The 14,366-nt window shown below is 37.2% G+C and overlaps 1 protein-coding gene across 2 annotated transcripts; it reads right to left on the reverse strand.

Moving 5' to 3' along the window:
• Nucleotides 1–9,786: 9,786 nt before the first annotated feature.
• LOC112015274 (FT-interacting protein 3) lies at nucleotides 9,787–13,471 on the reverse strand. Of its 2 annotated transcripts, XM_024047663.2 has the most exons (3): nucleotides 13,220–13,470; nucleotides 12,644–12,693; nucleotides 9,787–12,204 (listed from the first exon to the last, which is right to left on the reverse strand). In XM_024047663.2, the coding sequence occupies exon 3, from the start codon at nucleotides 12,161–12,163 to the stop codon at nucleotides 9,836–9,838; it is 2,328 nt and encodes a 775-aa protein (XP_023903431.1). In that variant the 5' UTR covers nucleotides 12,164–12,204; nucleotides 12,644–12,693; nucleotides 13,220–13,470; the 3' UTR covers nucleotides 9,787–9,835. The 2 variants fall into 2 exon arrangements, with proteins under 2 accessions (XP_023903431.1, XP_023903432.1); XM_024047664.2 differs by lacking the exon at nucleotides 12,644–12,693 and having other exon boundaries at nucleotides 13,220–13,471.
• Between the last annotated feature and the right edge of the window lie 895 nt (nucleotides 13,472–14,366).

The raw sequence follows: 14,366 nt of genomic DNA on the forward strand, positions 1-14,366 counted from the left end.
ACCACTCTGGGTAAGACAGTGGCCAACAGCGGCCTGGGCTTGGGCGTCGCTGGGTGTGCTTGGCGTTGCTGGGCGATGGTGGCCAATGGTGGCCTAAGGGAGAGGGAGAAATCTGAGAGAGAGAGATGTGGGAGACAGTTAAGAGAGTGGGAGAGCTAGGAGATAGTTGAGAGAGAAAAAGAATAAAATAATGTTTTTGGTTTTACAATTGAGCTACAATGCGATTCTAAATGTAGAATCGCATTATAGCACAATTGCAATTTTTTTTGCAATACTCTACATTTACAAGTCTGGATGCAGTGGAGTTTTTGAGCTTTTATGATAAATTGAACCAACATATGGCATATGGCATTTCCAATGTGAATGCTCTAATGAAGTCGTTTTAATAGCATACCTTTTATATGTTGTGTATGTAGAACATGAAAATCTAGGCAATAGACTTCAATTAAAAATACATTAGATTCTATTTTACCGATATTTGATCAATCGACTAGTAATCAATTAGCTTGAAGATCCTTTTTCAATTGATTGAGCAACAATTGAAAGTGTGTTGAAATTGTGAGTTCGATTGATCGAGAATCTATTGAAGATATTCAAAATCTAAATCGGAAGGCTTTTTTTGAGTTGTATCTTGGACTTTTTATCTTGCGTATTTGATAATACGTTACATACTCGATATTTATTACAATTTCATGGACTATGCCAATTTAAAACCTAACAATCTTCTCCTTTGACTTTTAAGTGACAAAACTCAATTTACACTAACCCAACTCAATATAGAGTCATCAATTATAAACAATTCCAATAAACCACATATTGAACTAGGACTGATTAACTGACAAGACATAAAAATAAATAGAAAACCCGTCTTTCCTAAAATCATGAACAAACACATTAAGCGCATCAAATGGAAAACAAAAAAAATGTAATAAATCATGGTAACAATAGTTTATAGATTTTTTTTTATTGCACAGCATGAAAATATTCAATAACCACAAACCTATTTGAAACATAACACTGATATCAACCAAATATGAGCAATCAACACATTTTCATATAAAAATGAATGATAGTTACCAAAAAAATTACATAAACCAATAAACAGCTCCTATAAGCAGGGGCGGAGCCAAGGGGGGGCGAGGGGGGGCAACTGCCCCCCCTGACCTCCAAAAAAACTCCTTTACTATTGGATATTTAGATTTGTCTGCCCCCCTACAAAGATAAAAGCATAACATGTTAGTGAGTAAGAGAGGAAGGGTTTTAGTTTATTTACAAATTTTACCCTCGGCTGGTGGCTGTGCTCTGTTTTTTGGTCCAGAAACAGAGTGTTTTTTAAGTCAGCCAAATTTTCATTAGGTGAGGGTGAGGACTAGAGAGAGGGTTTTGTTAGATGATATTCCTCTGAGGTTAATGAATTTAGTTTTAAGTTAATATGTCCAACACTCGTAATGCCAGTAATCAAGGAGTACACCATATGTCAGTTCAAAGTTAACATGCAATGGAATGAATGTGGCCACGTTGAAATGGTTCTTACTAATTCATATATTTATTGTAGCATTATTTTTAAGTTAACAGTGAAGTGAAAATTTTCAAATTAAAAAAAACACTATTGTCTATTATCTATTAAAAAATTAAAAATGTTATATATATATAAAAGATAATAGATACATAAAAATTGACTCACTATGCTTGATATTTCACAATAATTGAAATTGATTTTTCTCATATCACTACATTTCTTAAGTCTTTTTATTATTAAAATAATAATCTTCTACCATACTAAGTTTAAAATTTCTCACCACTTCAGCTCAAAGTAGTTATACTACTTTTCAAATATATTGTTATATTTTTTACACTTTTTCATTGAGTTAATCACACAGTTTATTTTGAGTACATTTACTAATTTCTTGAATTGTAAATAAATACATTGATTAATGTCTTCAATTAATTTTTATTTAATATGAATGGATTATATTTATTTATTTATTATTTATTTATTTATTTATTTATTTTTATCGATGCAAACTAATATTTTTTAGATTAATTTTGTTTTCAATCTTATCTTGTAACCTTGCCCCCCCCCTAAACTAAAATCCTGGCTCCGCCACTGCCTATAAGCTTCCCTTAACAATAGCATGCCCTCTCCTAGAACATACAATTTCCCTAACAAACACATCACTCCCCTTCACATATACAACAACATGATCCCCCATTTTTTTTAACGAATGACAAGGGATACTAAATTGTTGGCAGCCATAGGGAACTGGCCCTCTAGGCGAGTCAACTAAGTGCAGATATCAACCACATCATTGACAAGGGCATACTGGGTCACCAAAAGCTCATGCAAACAATCCATATCAAGAATGGACGAAGCAGCTCGAGATGATCATCATCTGCTTCAGCATCATCAATATCTTCGGAATCATCATCGCAGTGTTCACCTTTTTATCTTGTTCAAGAACACCGCAGTTTTTCTATCAAGCATAAGGGTATTTTTAACATACAGTTGTGAGAGTGCACGCATATAAGCCTTTCTCTATAGAGTTTCTAGTGAATGGCTAGACATAATGCAAAGACATACTAGATACAACGTCGATTGCCTACCAGATACACACACTTGCGGCAAAACTCAGCTCAGCTAATTAGTGCATATAGATATAAGGCTAAGCTACAAATAGCACACGGATTTAGTGTACTTTGGCCACACAAGGTTACAAGTAGTGTATACACACACACACTTTCTTTTTGGATACTTAAATTTTCATTCTTCTGTTATTTTTATTTTCAATTATAAATATATAAATAACAAAAGAAAAAAAAAGAAAAAAGAAAAAGAAAAAAGAGACACAAACCAAATTAAACTAAAGGAGAAAATCAAATAAAGAAATGAAATAAAATGCCAAACCGCGTAAACTAATATATACCGACTCTTAGTATGAAAAATTTAGAATGATGTGTAACCTAGAGAGTCAAGAAAAGAATACATCCAACAACAAAAGAGAAGTCTTAAAAAAGAGACATGAAAAACAATATTTAATTTTTGGAATCATTCTTCACCCACATAACATGAATCTTGGGTTGTGAAGTTGAAGAGGTTTTGGTCAGAGAGCGTTTACAGATGGATTGAAAAGAAAATGCATTCCCCTAAATTGAGAGAGAAATAAAAAACACTCACCAAGCGAAGGCACAGGGTCTTGTGCCTTGGTCTTAGACACTTTCTTAATCGCTTGTTACTTAACAATTTGGATAAGTCGTATTTCAATTTTCAAGTAGCACCACAATGGTGACAAAAATAAGAAGATTGAAGGACATTACGCATCCTAGGTGGTGGTTAAAAGTAGTTTGCGAGTTATGATCTGTACCTATGGGATTTTTTTGCCTTTGTCTTTTGAATCTCTGTACATCCTATCCAGTCTAATGAAAACTAGGCTTCTAAGAACTTAAGACTTTATTAAGATTAAAACTAGACATTCTCTCTAATTGAATTCTATCTTGACCTAACTCACATTCTAGACCCTTCCCTTTCTCTTATAAAGAAGCTTTCTCAAACTTAAAACACTTCCACCAACTTGTTGACTTCATCTAGCTTCGTTTCAGGCTCTCTCCTCTCACATGGTAAATCCCATCATGAATTTAATGAGTAGAATGTGAGAGGAGGAAGCATAATTCTCCGTGCTCCAGGAGTACTAAGAATGTAAAGTTGTTATTTACAACTATGTATTTTGTTGGCTTTTATTCCGTGCCAAACTTGATTGTAATCACTTTCAATTGTTCATACCTTGTATTGTTTGTGGGATTTGTTGTAAGGGTTGTGTGATAGATAGAATGTGTGAAGACTCAAGCATTTGGAGGCTGAAGGATCCTCGCGGGTATGTCGCGACTTAGCTTCTCGCGAAGTGAGTCATGTGCCTTGCACATGCTGGAATGCGAAGAGTCAGGCCAGGACGGAGACAGCTGTGTCTCGCGAGTATCTCGCGGGTAAGGCCTTCCCGCGAGACACTCGCGAGACATTCTGTTCTGCCAGCCTGTGCTAACTGACTCACACTTTTTGTACCTATCCTATATATACCCTCATTACCCACAAATGTTGAGGAGTGTTTCAGAGAGAAAACCCTAGCCAAACACATTCCATTGCATGTTAACTTTGAACTGACATATGGTGTACTCCTTGATTACTGGCATTACGAGTGTTGGACATATTAACTTAAAACTAAATTCATTAACCTCAGAGGAATATCATCTAACAAAACCCTCTCTCTAGTCCTCACCCTCACCTAATGAAAATTTGGCTGACTTAAAAAACACTCTGTTTCTGGACCAAAAAACAGAGCACAGCCACCAGCCGAGGGTAAAATTTGTAAATAAACTAAAACCCTTCCTCTCTTACTCACTAACATGTTATGCTTTTATCTTTGTAGGGGGGCAGACAAATCTAAATATCCAATAGTAAAGGAGTTTTTTTGGAGGTCAGGGGGGGCAGTTGCCCCCCCTCGCCCCCCCTTGGCTCCGCCCCTGCTTATAGGAGCTGTTTATTGGTTTATGTAATTTTTTTGGTAACTATCATTCATTTTTATATGAAAATGTGTTGATTGCTCATATTTGGTTGATATCAGTGTTATGTTTCAAATAGGTTTGTGGTTATTGAATATTTTCATGCTGTGCAATAAAAAAAAAAAATCTATAAACTATTGTTACCATGATTTATTACATTTTTTTTGTTTTCCATTTGATGCGCTTAATGTGTTTGTTCATGATTTTAGGAAAGACGGGTTTTCTATTTATTTTTATGTCTTGTCAGTTAATCAGTCCTAGTTCAATATGTGGTTTATTGGAATTGTTTATAATTGATGACTCTATATTGAGTTGGGTTAGTGTAAATTGAGTTTTGTCACTTAAAAGTCAAAGGAGAAGATTGTTAGGTTTTAAATTGGCATAGTCCATGAAATTGTAATAAATATCGAGTATGTAACGTATTATCAAATACGCAAGATAAAAAGTCCAAGATACAACTCAAAAAAAGCCTTCCGATTTAGATTTTGAATATCTTCAATAGATTCTCGATCAATCGAACTCACAATTTCAACACACTTTCAATTGTTGCTCAATCAATTGAAAAAGGATCTTCAAGCTAATTGATTACTAGTCGATTGATCAAATATCGGTAAAATAGAATCTAATGTATTTTTAATTGAAGTCTATTGCCTAGATTTTCATGTTCTACATACACAACATATAAAAGGTATGCTATTAAAACGACTTCATTAGAGCATTCACATTGGAAATGCCATATGCCATATGTTGGTTCAATTTATCATAAAAGCTCAAAAACTCCACTGCATCCAGACTTGTAAATGTAGAGTATTGCAAAAAAAATTGCAATTGTGCTATAATGCGATTCTACATTTAGAATCGCATTGTAGCTCAATTGTAAAACCAAAAACATTATTTTATTCTTTTTCTCTCTCAACTATCTCCTAGCTCTCCCACTCTCTTAACTGTCTCCCACATCTCTCTCTCTCAGATTTCTCCCTCTCCCTTAGGCCACCATTGGCCACCATCGCCCAGCAACGCCAAGCACACCCAGCGACGCCCAAGCCCAGGCCGCTGTTGGCCACTGTCTTACCCAGCGTGGTTTGATCATGGAGATCATGAGTCTGATCGTGGTTTGATCTTGGCAAATCGTGGTGATCGTGGCAGATCGGCGCCCAAACTCTTAGCCTCTCTCTTCGATCTAGTGGGTTTGTGGTGGGTTAGTGGTGGAGATTGGTGGTGGGTTTCTTTGGAGGTGTGGATTATTTTGGCTCTGTTATTGGCTCCGATTGGTCTCTGTTAGTGGTTTTTTTCTAGGTTTTCTGGTATATGTGGGGTGTTTTGATTTGGTTTGATTTTTTTTTTTTTTAATGTGGTTTTGTTTTTAGTTTGATGATCCGATGGTGGTGCTAGGATATATAAGGGGTGGCAATGTGTTCACTGTGGTGGTGATCTTTTAGACCCAAAAAAATAAAGAGAAAGAGAGACTAAGGGAAAAGACAGAAAGAGGAGCGAAAGAGAGATAAAGAGGTTGTGAAATTAATATTTTAATGAATAGATAATGTAAATAAGAAATGAGATGCTAGGAGTATTGTAAAATAGTATGGAATAGTTGATAAAGTAACTTTTTAAGATGGTAAAATAGGATGGGATAGAATTCCCAGATGTGAATGCTCTAAGAGCATCCACAGCAGATGTGCAAAATGCTAAATATTTGGCACATATGGCACACCAAACACAAAAAATGGAGCTTTATCAAATGTGTTAAATGTGTCAAACTTTTACAACATGCTACAATAACATTGCATCTTTAACACGGTACGGACGAAAACGGCAAATGTGTTTATTATTTTTTTGTTCATCTTTCTCTCTCCTCCCATCATATATCTCTCTCTCTCTATCTACAACACATCTCTCTCTCTCTCTCTCTCTCTCTCTCTCTCTCTCTCTCTCTCTCTCGCCACGCCAATCTCGCCATCGCCGATATCACCACACCGGTTGCAAACTTCATTTTGTTCTCCGTGTGTCGTGGGTGAGATTTGCTTGCCATGGATGGTGGGCTTTGCTCGCCGTGGGTCTGGGTTTTTCCATCATGGGCATGGATTTGTTGAATTGATGTTTGAGGCTTAGGTTTGAATAGGTTGTGGGTTGTGGGTCTTGGCTTTGGTGTTCAGTGGTTGCTAGGTGTTTGGGTGGCTTTAGATGTTGGTGTGGTGGATTTTGGGTGTTGTTTTGATGGCTGTTTAGGTGGTTTGGGTTGCTGGATGTTTGGGGCAGTGGGTCTTTGGGTGTTGGTTTAGATCGGTGTTTAACCAGATCGATGAGGGTGGCAGCGGTTTGGACTTTTGGTGGGGGTTCGATGGCTGTGGGTTGTGATTTGGAGGCAATGGGTTTCAATTTTGGGTCGGTGGGTTGGGATTTGGGTGGGGGTGGGGGTGGTTTGTTGGTTCAATTTTGGTGATTGGTTAGTGGTGGTGGTGCCTGAGCTTTGGTGGTAGGCCGTTGTTGTGGCAGTGGTAGTTGTGCCATTGTTGTTGTTGTTGTTGTTGATGATGATGATAATGATAATAAGGAGGAGTTAATATTATTTTAATGTGTAGTAAATATTATTTTAATGTATAGAATTGTAGGATAAAACATCTGATAAATGGAATATTATAAAATAATGTAGTAAAATAATAAAGTAAATTTTTGGTGTGTCAAAATAATATATTTTATGAAACATTTGCTCCAGATGCTCTAAGGTTTAGAGATGCTATTGTCATACACGTTACAGAGAGAATCTAAACCTAAAAGCGTGGTCAACCTTTGAGTTCAAAAGGCGAATATTCCAAAAGTATTGTTGCATATTAGTGATCAAAAGTTGAAGCCACAGAACCTATGAACCGAACGTTATTAGTTGGTCAAAAGTTCTGGTCGTGTAAACTACAAGTCGTTCGTGAAGGCCTTCATGTACAAACTACTAAGTGTACAAATGTTATGAAACTGTTGTAGGTCGCAGCAATTAGTTCATCTACAGGTCGCAGAATCCATACGGTCCACTGGACCGGTTCCTTTCTAAAAAGCATTTTGGGAATACATAAACATGACCAAAAAGCAAGTATGGTTGTTTGTACTGCACCGTCCAAATGACCAAATGACTCCCATGTGGATGTGGTAAATCAAATTTACCTCAGCTTCTTATTATTGTAGTAGATCGATTAAAGTGCCCCTCAACAGCGGAGCCTGTCTGATTTTCCACAGCAAATTTTGACTGCAATGCAAGGACCATACATACCAAAGGCCTGGTAATAAAAATAATGTAGGAAAAAAAGAAAAATAACTTCTTGTTGATTCTTGGAATCTGTGGCGGCTTCTCTGTTCTAGATATGTGGGGACCTATCTCTGCTGCTCTTTTCTCTTTACAGCCTGTTTACTTGCTTTCTTTACTCTCTCGTCTTTTGGCCTTGCATGGTGTCTCTCACCCCCCACATTTGGCATTCTATTCTAGGTGTTAACATCCGAAAATTATATGTTGTACCCGGCATATATGCCGGTTATATGCCGGGTCTCTCACACATAGACAGGCCCCACCAGGGTGTGAGTGACCCGGCATATGCCGGATACACCATATACCAGCTCGTTAACATCACAGTGGCCTGGTTATGGTGGTTTGATGAGGCTGTGTGTTCAATGCTACGTTTTTGGTTTTTTTGATGCTGCACTACATTACACATATGATAGGAAGCTGTATGGGCTGTCTTTCCGATGTTTTTCTTTTGTCAATATGATTACTTTTTTTCTTTTTTCAAGGAGGGAAAATAATATTATTAGTATAACAAAGTAATATTACACATATATACATACATAGAGCAGGGACAACACAATTGAAGAGAGACGTGCGTTTGTTATCCTTGGAGTAACTTAGGCATATGATTGGTAGTAGTGTAGTCGGGTATTGTATTAGAGGATGGATCGAGACCTCTCGCCGAGTTGGTACTGATTAAAGCGAGTTTTAATTCTTCTGAGTGTGAATGTATACTTGTTTGTTTGCTTGAATTTTTTTTTTTTTTTTTTTTGTGTTTCAAGTCCTCTTATTTAAGGCAATTTCGAACCAAACCCACAAAAACAAAAATATAAGATTAAATTTTGGTAAACTCACCAATAAATTCGTGGAGGGTAGATCTCAATTGGATGTGCGCAAATTTTTTGTTTTTTTTTTTTACAATTAGCATTAAAAAAATTAATAGGAAAAGGTAAGGAAATCCATATTCAAATGAATCAAACAAAATATGAAGAAATACAAATTTCTAAGCATTTATTTGCATCTGAACACCAAAAACGATATTCTAGGTGGATGCTGCAAAGTGGTATAATACTATAATCCATCAGCAGAAACATTACTACACAAAATAGACAAATTAAATAAATAAAAAAATCTCTCTATATGTTACTTTATGAAGCACCGGGTTTCCACCAAACTGAGCTGGAAACGCAGTGGTAAACAAGATAACAAAAACAAATATACAAGCGTGTGGAGAGAAGGGAATCCCTGTCTGTCCAAGTTGCATAAATGTTTAATCAAAGTAAAACAGAGCCAGCTTGAATTAAATAAGGCACGGTGCTACGTTTAGCAAAAATTTTATGTTTGTCACTGTCCAGGAGCAGCAATGTCCACATTCATTCATCTAAGTAGTTAATACCATATATTAACATGTCACTGTCAACATTCCAGATGACCAATTATAAATCTACTAGATCTATTTATCCAGGGGATGACGCCACACTAGCAAAAGATCCTAAAAATTTAAAAGAATTAGGAAGAAATTATCATGTATTGATCGCATTATGCAAAAATTTGACAGAACATTCACAATTTTTAGTTAATACAAAGATCCAGGCAAATGCATTAGAAAACATGTTATAATTTAATCAATTCTTCGAGAAAAAGAAGTCATCTTGAAAGATTTGGGATTGGGACGTCAAAAGTCCCATCAAGCAAAATCTAGTAGATATGATTAAATATAAAGATGGTTCAGCAAAGGGTAATTCACAACCTACAAAATTACAGATTAACAATCACTGATAGCATAAAGCCAAGCTTCAAACAGAAATAGTATCAAATAGCATTAAATATTAAATAACACAAAATCTACTACCTTCATAGGAAGGTTACACACACAGCCTAGTATCAGCCGCCAAACATTGAAAGCTCCATTTGTTTCCGCATCTTTTCCGCTAACTTAACATGAAACCCCCCCCCCCCCCCCCCGGGGAACTGGGCATCATTCCCATTCAAAAGCAATTGCAGATAAAACTGACTTGCTCATAACATACAGTCTGTTCTTGCTGGCAACCTCCTGAAGAAATTCAATGGTACAGAAGGAAGCTTATGCCGGAACCTTGGATGTCTCAACACATAAAATCCTGTGAGAAGGGCCACAACTTGGAATGGTGTAACATAGAGAACTATAGCAGCAACCAGACAGAAAATCACAAACAGAGCTGTTGCCCTTGGGTCTCGCCAGCTCAACAAAGATTGCAGCCTCTCTCCTTGAGTAGCCAAGTCACCAACCACTGTTTGAATCCTCCCCGCAATACTTCTCAACCGATCATATCTCATCCTTATAATGTCAGAAGGCCGGGAAGTTGGGAACGTATCAAATTCTTCATCAAGTTCATCAGGATGTGCAGAATCTGCATGAGAAAGTCGAGTGTCCATGTGAGGAGGATGCCTTGGCCTCCATCTATAATACCAGACCCCAATCAAGAAAAGGTAGAGGAATATGGTTGGTAAGATGAGCTCAGGGTACATGACCAGTATTATAAACAATATGTGAATCAATACAGTGGTGATGGGGTTTTTCCAGTGGCAAATCTGATCAAACCATTTTCCTACAGCAATTAACCCACCCAAAACTCCCATAATCCTGAAAAAGTTTGCTTTGCTCCTTCTCATACTCCACATGTGGGAGCCCACATCCAACATATACTCCACCACCTCTTTCCTCAGCGGTGGCTCAGCCCGGCCCAACCTCATTGATACAATTATAGTTGCCTGGTGCCTCAAGCTATCAAGCTGGCTAACAGTTAATGGATGAATATAGTGCATTTTTGGCAAAAGTGGATGTGAGTACATGTGCATCATATTAAGCAAAGAGGAGCAAGTGAACCTCACAGCCAAATGAATTTCACCCATCTTTTTCACCCCATTGGGGTGTAGAACTAGAAGTGGATAGGAGTGTGTGTAAACCCGGTCAGTTTCAAGGGTGGAAAGACGAATCCTTACCTTCCCAATTCTTGCATCTCTTGACTGTGCAGCCTTGTCTCCTCCATGCAAATGACAGTTATCGAAGACCCCAATTGTAATGACAGTACAAGGATCAAACACCTCCCAAGTATATTGCTCATTCCACTTGGGTGTAAAGCTATCTATAATCGTCCTTGTTCGAACCCATTTCTGACCATATTTTGCCACACAATAAGCATCTGTCGTTCCCCTCCCATCTTTAGTCTTCATAGGCATAAGCCCCTGAGCATTTAAAATCCCCACTTCCAGAACTCCAATGGCAGTCTTCCACAACTGTTTTGCTGTTGGCCGAAGGTCGCTGCTATAGTGCGTTGATTCGTCCAGGACGTGATAACCACCTTCCAAGCAGATCCTCATATGAATCCTGCTCGCAAATTTGGTTTCCTTCTTCTTATCCCCTTCTACAACAACATACTTCTCAAGATTATACCATCTAGTGTTCACAGGTTTGTGATCCAACCTCCTATCAACGTACTGCAAGGGAATTGCACATCTCCCAAGAACTTCATCCTTGTTAGGTGCAACTCTGTCTTCTACACTTAAAATCAAGGGCTCCTCAAATGGTTCTGCTGCTACAAACATTAAATCCTCATTCCACAGAGGATTAATAGTCCTGCTAGGAGAAATTCTGGTTCTTAAAGCCTGATTTCCCAGGATAGCCCTCACAAACACATCCGGGAACCTACCCTTATCACTCGGTTGCAAGTCCTGAGCTTCAATTACATTGACCCTCAAATACCAAAGCTTAGGAGAGAGGTATACCTTTGAACGAATATTGGCAAGACCATCAGCACCGGTAACACCAGAGGCATCTGAATTCCATGCTTCAGGAAACGCTTCATCAGCTTGAGTACCCATCCAAACAGCCAACATCAACTCTCCCCTAACCTTTTCTGACTTCCTATCCTCCAACCTATACCACTGTGGCGCCAATGGACTATCAGGAGGAACCCGTTTTGGAACCTCATTCAGATCGAACAGAACCCGACCAATGAAATCATCCTTGACAAGATCCTTATCCTTCACAGTAACTTCAAGCACCGAAGACTGAAGCCGATCTTTTGAGAAAGCGAACACCTGGTTCCACTCGGGATTCGTCTTCTTCTCAAAATGCCGAGTTGTACCCTTGTAATTTCCAAGCTTAACTTCAACGTAAGGGTCACAACTACCGGTGACATCTTTTGCGGGCAAGTCCTTGGCCTTGACAACACGGACATAGAGATACTGCATCTGCTCAACGAGGTCATATGTGCTTGTGTGCTTGTCTCCAGTGTGCCTTCCCCCTCCAAGATGGGGACTGGTCTCCTTCAACAAAAATTCCTCCTGTGGCGGCCTCGGCATCATTTTGAATCAAACAAAGCAGAGACACCTCGCAATGGGTAGAACTGAAAAATTGAAGTGGAAGAGTTTGATGTTAGTTTAGTTTTGAATTAATTCAAAGGCCTCTAAAGCATCGGAAAAGACACAGTCAAGTAGCCGTTACTCAATACTAAAAACTAAACACAAAGTTGCATTAATATTCCATAAACTCAAAACTAGGAAAATACTAAGACTATTAAATTTTTTTTTTTTCGATAATAATTAATACTAATACTAAGAAGACTATTAAGTGTCGGAAATTTTTTTAAAATAGCTAACTTAACAGATAAGCTAAGAGCGAACATTTCGGAAAACCAAAGGTTTCAAAAATGGAAACGAAATTAGATTTTAAATATTCAATATAAAAATAAAAAACAAAATGCAGAGTGGTTGTTGAGAACCCTAGATCTTTTTAGTAGTAAGTAGAACTAATTTTTAAAATTTAAACGAAGATAATGAGCTTACCTTTAGGAAACTGTTATCAGAGAAATCCTCAGATCTAAATGCTTGAAACACTGTTAACAACCCAAAACAAAAAACAAACAGAGTCACAAACCACAAATAGTTCAATCAACCCTGTAATTTCTTAGATCGGTGACCAGATAACACAGACATTCCCAAATCCCGTGTTTGGTTACCGAGAAAACGCAGGAAAATACGGATAAAATAAATGCGAAAATATTAATTTATTAATTTTAAATAACAAAGATAATTTATAAAAAAAATAAAAAATAAAAATCAACCGCTTGAGTTCTTCATTAAATGCAGAACATAGAAAAGGGAAAGAAGAAAAAAAAAAACCGACACACATCCATATCAAACTTATCTATCAGAAGTCTTAGTTTATTTAATTAGCGTTTCCTTTGTTGTTTTTTCTTTCCGAGACTAAAGCGACACCGACATTAAATGTTTGGATACATTACATTTTACTCAAAAACTTTCTCGGCAACCAAACATGGTTTTAATGCAATACGGTTAGCTACGAGACAAAGACAACTCAAAGAGTCAAAGGAACCGCAAGGTTGTTTTAAGGTTATTTACCTTGTCGGAGATGGAAGAAAATCACCGAAAACCTACACCGATTACTGCATCGGAGTTCATCTTCTTGTTGAAGCGAACCAAGAAATGGCGTTGATTTTTGTTTGTTGTTGGGAATGAAAAATAATCAAAGAGATAAGAGAGAAAGAGAGAGAGAGAGAGTCTTTGGCTTTGCTTTTGCTTTAGGAGCGGGTGGGGGAATCTGCTGAATATGTGAGAGATATACACAGAAGCTACTACACTCTCTTTTTAGACACACTGTATACTATAATGTGCGTTTGTGTGTGGGTGTGAAAGAGAGAGAAACAAACGGGGACCCAGGGTCAAGCGTGCGAGGGACATTGGTCGGATTCTCGCACGTGCGATGGACTATTTGATTGTATGTTGAGGAGGGTGTGGTGTGGGGGCTTTTTCAATATGTCATTGGATTCCCCATGTGGGTGTAAGGTCATTTAGGAATTTGGTAATTACCAACGTGAACATGGCAATTTCAATTTCAAACCCCCCCCTCCCTGCACTTTTGGCATGTTGTTTATTGTTTATTGGTCCATTTGGGTATGATTTATATTATTCATTAGTCCATTTGGGTATGATTGAGTTTTATTATTATAGTATGAGTTATTCAGCAAAAAAAATAAAAAAGTTTTATAGTATGAGATGGTCACATGCTATCATTCTCTCACAACGTGTGTGATATATAACGAGATACCTCTTAATAGATTAGTTTAAGTCTGTACCAAAGCTTGGGTTTAGTGACTCTAATGCAATGGATTAATGCACTAAACACATTACAATAATGATCATAATTTTTAAAAATTGAACTAAATCGACCAATTGAACTGAGAATCAGACAATAATTTAGTTTGATAAAACCCCATAAAATTGGTCAAAATTTAGTAAAAATTGAAAACCGAAAATAAAAGCACTTTTTTTTTTACCATACTTATTTTTAAAACTATGATAATAATATTTAACTAAAAGTGAATATATGTCACCATCACAATAACCGGACCCATATATATATATATATATGATATTATTATTGTCGGTCTTACCATGAGACTCATACCAACCTATCACACCGATAGGTTGGTATGAGTCTACCAAATTTAGCCAAGTTTTAGAACTGGCTGGCTTCTTGTTATATTAT

The sequence above is a fragment of the Quercus suber genome, unplaced genomic scaffold (genome assembly GCF_002906115.3).
Source record: "Quercus suber isolate HL8 unplaced genomic scaffold, Cork oak 2.0 scaffold_294, whole genome shotgun sequence".
NCBI classification, from domain to species: domain Eukaryota; kingdom Viridiplantae; phylum Streptophyta; class Magnoliopsida; order Fagales; family Fagaceae; genus Quercus; species Quercus suber.

Excerpts from the sequence above, each read along its gene's own strand:
- LOC112015274 (XM_024047664.2), bottom strand. The coding sequence starts at position 12,163 with ATGATGCCGAGGCCGCCACAGGAGGAATTTTTGTTGAAGGAGACCAGT.